The 7,198-nt window shown below is 50.2% G+C and overlaps 1 protein-coding gene across 1 annotated transcript in view; it reads right to left on the bottom strand.

Annotated features, from left to right (window-relative positions):
• The window catches only part of FAM58A (family with sequence similarity 58, member A), a 15,975-nt gene that overhangs the window by 7,651 nt on the left and 1,126 nt on the right, over nt 1-7,198 (bottom strand). Inside the window, exons 2-3 of the mRNA XM_005886171.2 lie at nt 3,856-4,039; nt 672-804 (exon numbers count right to left, since the gene is read on the bottom strand). Of these exons, the coding sequence (XP_005886233.1) occupies nt 672-804; nt 3,856-4,039 (317 nt within the window). The remainder of the gene's footprint in view (nt 1-671; nt 805-3,855; nt 4,040-7,198) is intronic.

Raw genomic sequence — 7,198 nt, 5'->3', positions numbered from 1 at the left:
CAATCTCCAAGTGCTTTAAGGGTTTAATGCGATCCTTTTGCTGCTGTTTGAAACCGTTCTTCTGTTGGGATTTATTTGTTCTAGTAGTCAAAAGTGTGCCGATGTGCACAGTGGTTAGAGCGTTGGCCCTCACACTGAAGGATCCTGAGTTTCATTCCCAGTCAAGGGCACGTACCTCGGTTGCAGGTTCGATCCCTGGCAGTTGGGGCCCATGTGGGAGGCAACCAATTGATGTGACACTCTTACATCTATGTTTCTCTCCTTCTCTCTGTTTCTCTCTTCCTTCCTCTCTCTAAAAATCAATTTTTTTAAAAACTGAACTGGATGCAAACTCCGAGGCAGAGCAGCAGCTCTTGGGGACAGGAACTTTAGCAGATCACAAACCAGCCCTGTTTCGTGTGGCTCCCTGAGCGCACAGTATATGTGGGTCACGGGATCGTCAAGGGCTTCAGAGGACAGCCCGGATCCCGGCTCGTGGCCACAGCTGAGCAGGCAGAAAGGCAGAACCTCAGAAAACTCCACAAGTGGGACAGGAGAGGCTGCCTGAGCCAGTCACTGCATGCCATCGGGAGCCCCGGTGCCCAGCTGTGACCCTGCCCTTCTAACGTCCCCCATGTGCTCTCAAGGATTCGATGGGTACACTTCGGTATAAAGAACGAAGAGGTCTGTACCTTGTGTGGGTGCTGAAAGGAGACTTGGAAGCGCAGTACCCGCAGCACAAGGAGCTCGCACTGCGCAATGCTGTCCCGGATCACCCAGAATCCGGAGTCCAGCTCCAAGGGCTCGCTGCCCGGGTGGAAGTACCTGTGGAGAAACAGCAATGCTTACAGCAGCCAGGGAAGTGGCCCTGAGCAGCCCCTGAAGTCACGTGATGTCCAGATCTAAACTCCAATATCCAACTGCTTGATTAACATAGTGTCATACTTGGTTCTGCAGTATGATTAACATAGTGTCATTCGCCCTAGCCAGTTTGGCTCGGTGGATAGAGCGTGGGCCTGCGGACTGAAGAGTCTCAGGTTCGATTCTGGTCAAGGGCACATGCCCGGGTTGCAGGCTCGATCCCCAGTAGGGGGCGTGCAGGAGGCAGCCAACCAATGATTCTCTCTCATCACTGAAGTTTCTATCTCTCTCTCCCTCTTCCTTCTGCTCTGAAATCAATAAAAATATATTTTAAAAAAATATATTTTAAAAAATAAATAAAATTTATTAAAAAAAGAAACAGAAGTGTCATTCTACTCCTGTCTTGTTTTTCGTTGTTGTCGTTTGTTGTTGTTTTAATCTTCACCCGAGAATAGTTTTCCATTGATTTTTAGAGAGAATGGAAGAGAGAGGGAAAGACAGAGAGAAACATCGATGTGAGAGTTGCACATCGATTTGTTGCCTCCTGCATGTGCCCCAACCAGGGCCCAGGCCGGGGAGGAGCCTGCAACTGAGGTATGTGCCCTTGACCGGAATCGAACCCAGGACCATTGGGTCTGCTTTATCCATTGAGCCAAACTAGCTAGGACTAATTCTGTTTTTATAAATTGTTTTTCATATACATGTCTAGTGTACAGGATAAAAACAGTAACCAATGGAAGAGAGAAGCCAACTTCTACTTTTAGTCCTGATGGGCTGTCCCATATCGCCCAGCAAGATGTCAAGTATAAAGGTGAGCCCTAGCTGGTTTGGCTCAGTGGATAGAGTGTTGGCCTGTGGACTGAAGGGTCCTGGGTTCGATTCCAGTCAAGGGCACATGACTGGGTTGCAGGCTCAATCCCCTGTAGGGGGTATGCAGGAGGCAGCCGATCAATGATTCTCTCTCATCATTGATGTTTCTCTCTCCCTCTCCCTTCTTCTCTGAAATCAATAAAAAAATATTTTTTAAAAAAGTATAAAGGCAGGCTCTCTGGCCCTAGCCGGTTTGGCTCAGTGGATAGAGCGTTGGCCTGCGGACTGCAGGGTTCCAGGTTCGATTCTAGTCACGGGCACATACCTCAGCTGCAGGCTTGATCCCCGGTCCTGGTTGGGGAACCTGTGGGAGGCAACCAATCAATGTGTCTCTGTCACATCGATGTTTCTCTCTCTCTCTCTCTCTCTCTTCTCCCCCTTCCCTTCCACTCTCTAAAAAAAACTAAAAACCTCTCTGCTGATGACTCATCCTTCCTAGCTCCTCACTCATTTTCCAGTTCCCACAGAACCCCACCTGGGCCCCATGTCCAATTAGCGATCAATACAATTTCCCCTCTTGCCAGTGCTCCCTGCTGGCGGCCTGGCAATTATGGGTGGACTCCTGCCGCCCTCCCTCACTGCCCTCTCCTGTTTTCCTCTTAGTCTTTTGAGGTACACTGTGAACCTGCCGTGCTTTTAGTAGGTGGGGAGTGCTTTTTTCTCTAACCTGTTTATTAAAAGAGAAACAGCACAGAACAGTTTTCTTCCCTAATGATTAGAGTTCCTGGGCCTGCGATGAGGCCCCGCTAGCCAGTAACTTTCCATAAATCACTTTCTCCTGGGCCCTGAGGGCCTCGATGCAGCCCACCCGCTGGCTGGACCCCACATCCTTCCCCTACAGCAGGGGGTGAGGGACCTTTTTTTTTGCCAAGGGCCATGTGGATATTTATAACATTATTCACAGGCCATACAAAATGATCCACTTAAAAATTAGCTTGCTTTAGCCCTAGCCAGTTTGGTTCAGTGGATAGAGCATTGGCCTGCAGACTAAAGGGTCCTGGGTTCAATTCCGGTCAAGGGCACATGTCGGGGTTGTTGGCTTGATCCCCAGTGCAGGGCATGCAGGAGGCAGCCAATCAATGATTCTCTCTCATCACTGATGTTTCTATCTGTCTCTCCCTCTCCCTTCCTCTCTGAAATCAATAAAAAAAAATACTTTTTTAAAAAATAGCCTGCTTTATTTGGTCAATCATTTAATTAACTCACCCCTAATGCCTTGGCAGGGCAAGACCAAATGATTTTGCAGGCCTTATATGGCCCGTGGGCCGGATGTTCCCCACCCCTGCCCTACGGGAACACAGTTGCTTGGGCCCATAGGTGATGCCCACACCAGGGCCAGAGCCACTCCTTAGCAGCTCTGACTGGTTTCTCTCACCTTCTACACCAGTGGGTCTCAACCTTGGCTGCACATTAGAATCACCTGGGAATCTTTTTTAAAAATCCTGATTTATGGGCCCCGCCCCATAACAAAGAAACAGAATTTCCGGAGGATGAGGGAGCTTAGAGAGATGTGCTGGATAGGAAAGATTGAACTAGTTGGGTTCTGTGGGCCCCACAGGTCAGCCCATCATACAGGGGAGTATATGGACCATGCCTCCCTCGCCTCCCTCACCCTGACACCCGGACTTCTTCATACCAACCCTCTCCCCACTCCATATGGCCTTTGAGGCTTCCCATTATCTAGTCCAACTTCTTTCCCACAGACCCTCTCCAGGCTTCTGACACCAGCTCATTCCCACTTTTTTTTTTAATATATTGACTTCAGAGAGCAAGAGAGAGGGAGAGAGAGCTAGAAACATCAATCATGAGAGAGAATCATTGATTGGCTGCCTCCTGCATGCCCCCCCCGCCCCCACCCCCCCGCAGGGATAGGGCCCACAATATCTGGGCATGTGCCCCAACAGGGAATCGAACTGTGGCCTCCTGGTTCATAAGTCAACGCTCAACCACGGAGCCACGCCGGCCGGGCTCATTGCCACCTTTGCTGCTGGTACTTCCAGCCCTGGTTCAAGGCCACCCAGGTGCTTCCTTCAAAGCTTGACTGCTAGTGCCTGGGAGGCAGGGCACAGTGAGACCCTCCTCTGTCCTCCCCATCGGGTGGACACCAGGAAGTGTCCCCAAAGGCCTGGGCCCGGAAGCTGTCACCTGTTGGACACGTTGATGATGTCACGCGTTCGCAGGGGCTGTTCTTCCACTTTGCCAGCCAAGTAAAGGGCAGACATGGCGACCAAGTAGGGGTCATAGGCGTCCACGTTGATCTCGCAGAAGAACTTATGGTAAATGGCACAGGCGGTGGCGACGGGAATGGACTGCATCCCTAGTTTGACACCTACCGAGAGAAAATAGGCAGGAGATACCTCAACCCAGCGCCCACCCCCTCCTCCAGGGTGAGGGGCGCTGCTGGGTTGCGCCCTAAGGCACAGACCTGCTGGGACAAGACCAAGATCTTGGAGCCCAGCCAGCAGTGACTGGGTCTTTCACTGGAGTCCTCGGCCTGAGGGGCTTAGAGGAGCCTTCCCAGACTCTAATGGCCTAACGGGCCCCTAGGGCTTGTGCTCAAAGCTCCAGTAACTCAGCAGATCCTGCTCTTCTCCCATGCCCCCAGGACACCCCCAGCTTCCGCTCTGCAGACCACACCGGTGAAGCAATGAGACTACAGCTCAGTCAGCTCCTGGCATCGCAGCTTCTGCACATCCTGAAAGGACCACCCCACTGTTGTATGTGTGTTGCCAGCAAGTGCTTAACTAGAGATCAGCACCGCTCCCTCAGCTCCGCTAACCAAACTCCTGCCAAGATGGCAGGAGCGAAAAACGGCCTCTGAGCATCAGACAGGTATCACAGTCCTGAGGTGACCAGTCCTGGGGTTTCTTAACCAACGTCACCCCAACAAATGCAATCAATCAATGAATGTAAACATGAGACTCAAGCCCTGGCCAGTGTGGATCGGTTGGTGGGAGCATCATCCATACACCAGAAGGTGGGGAGTTCAAGTCCCAGTCAGGGCACATCCCCAGGGAGCAGGTTCCATCCTTCCCCAGTCGGGATGTGTGCAGAAGGCAACCAATTGCTGTTTCTCACATTGATGTTTCTTTCTCTATCTATCTATCTATCTATCTATCTATCTATCTATATCTCTATCACTATCTCTTTCTGTCTCTCCCTTCCTTTCTCTATAAAAAAATCAATTTAACCCCCCCCAAAAAAAGATTGTACTTGTCCAGCCAGTGTGGCTCAGTGGTTGAGCATTGACCTATGAACCAGGAAGTCACAGTTCAATTCCCAGTCAGGGCACATGGCCAGGTTGAGAGCTCGATCCCCCGTGTGGTGCATGCAGAAGGCAGCTGATCAATGGTTCACTCTCATCATTGATGTTTCTCTCTCTCCCTCTCTCCCTTTCCCTTCCTCTCTTAAGTCAATAAAATATGTTTGTTTGTTTTTTTTAAAAAAAGGTTTTATTCAGCACTGGTTTCCTAGTCTGCAGGTTAGAAAAGGCAAGCAGAGTGCCCGCCAAAGGCAACTGCAGGCAGAGCAGGAAAAAAGCCACAGCCAGGCCCAGGGAGGAAAACTGACAAGGAAACAGAACTGAAAAAAAAGTCCGGGCCAGTGTGGCTCAGTTGGTTGAGCCCGGGCCGGTGTGGCTCAGTTGGTTGAGCGCCGTCCCGTGCACCAAAAGGCTGCTGGTTCGATTCCCGTCAGGGCACATGCCTGGTTGCGGGCTTGATCCCAGGAAGGGGATGGGCAGGAGGCAGCCGATGGATGCTCGGCTCTCACATCGATGTTTCTCCTTCTCTCTCCCTCTCCCTTCCTCTCTCTAAAAACAAACAGACAAACAGAAACATAACAAGGTGGTTTGCTTTACGGGTTAAAGCTCTCCCTCTACTCCACCCCTAGAACTTCTAAGGCAGTGATGGCGAACCTATGACACGCGTGTCAGAGGTGACATGCGAACTCATTTTTTTGGTTGATTTTTCTTTGTTAAATGGCATTTAAATATATAAAATAAATATCAAAAATATAAATCTTTGTTTTACTATGGTTGCAAATATCAAAAAATTTCTATATGTGACACGGCACCAGAGTTAAGTTAGGGTTTTTCAAAATGCTGACACGCCGAGCTCAAAAGGTTCGCCATCACGGTGCTGTCCTCTCCTCTGTTTTTACTCTTTTTACTTATGCTCTCCCCTCTGTCTGAAGTGCCATGTCCCCTGCATGTCACCAGACTGACTCTTGCTCCTTTAAAAAGACTCAGCTCAGCCCCTACCCTCAATATTGTTTTTGTGATTAATCGCTATGCTTTAATTATGTTCAATTTGTAACAATGAAATTGGGGGTCACCACAACATGAGGAACTCTATTAAAGGGTCGCGGCATTAGCAAGGTTGAGAACCACTGCCCCAGCGCAAGATGCTTAAGTCCACCTGTCAAGCCTCTTTTACATAAGGTAACAATCGCAGGTTCCGGGGCTGAGAATGGGAACATCTCCGCAGGACCAGTATTCAGCTTCGCACAGAAGGCAAAGGCATAGGCAATACGTTTTAATAGAGAAATCCTTCTAAAGTGATACCTAAAGAGCTTTAAGTATTTCAAGATTTAAACTTCAGCCCGGCCAGCATGTGGCTTAGTGGTTGAGTGTCGACCTATGAACCAGGAGGTCACGGTTCGATTCCCAGTCAGGACACATGCCCAGGTTGCGGGCTCGATCCCCAGTGTGGACAGGAGGCAGCTGATCAATGATTCTCTCTTTATTTAAACTTCAGTTACATCAAGAGTTGCTACATGGGACCCCTTATTCCCAGAGATGTCAATACGGTGGTATTGCTGCATCTGACCTTCCACCAAGTCTTGTTTTATGCAGCCAACTCTCAAAGGGCAGCTTGCTCTCCTGGTTTACATGGACCCTCCGAGTAGACGAATAGAGCATTTGAGGGGACACCGCCACCCTTCCTGCTACACTTTGCAACTCTTCATAGAAATATTATGGTTCTGCATCATTGCCACACACTGCCCGCCTTGACTTGAGACTCATCCAACGCCCCTCCCTCAAAGTGCATACAAAGTAACAAACGTAGAAAGTAACCGTCTGCCAGCTGATTAAGATACTTTTGACAGCTGAACAATGTCTCTCCAGGAATCCCATTGTTTCCTTGCCTAACTTGGGATCAGGGGCGCCCAAAACCACGGTGGGCGCCCTGGGTCCCTGGTGTGACAGGACCTCTCTAACAAGGCTGGTCACGAGCCTCTGCAAGCACGTGCTCAAAAGGCGGTGCAACCAAGTGCCATGCAGTGTCCCTGTGCTGCGGGACAGGAGTGGCAAAAGGCACAATGCACTCGACTAGCTGCAGGCACCCCGACTCGGCCACCTTCTAGCTGGGGCCAGTTCCTCTCTTTTGGGCCTGAGAGCAGGGTGGTGAAATGACAATGCCCGCGTCTGCCTTGCAACTCAAAGCCTAGTACCCAGGGCGTGGCGGAAGGCAGAGGCCCGGTTCAG

Source organism: Myotis brandtii, unplaced genomic scaffold, assembly GCF_000412655.1.
Source record: "Myotis brandtii unplaced genomic scaffold, ASM41265v1 scaffold959, whole genome shotgun sequence".
Classification (NCBI taxonomy): domain Eukaryota; kingdom Metazoa; phylum Chordata; class Mammalia; order Chiroptera; family Vespertilionidae; genus Myotis; species Myotis brandtii.
The sequence above is the reverse complement of the archived record's forward strand: the minus strand, read 5'-3'. Positions and strand labels throughout refer to the sequence as shown.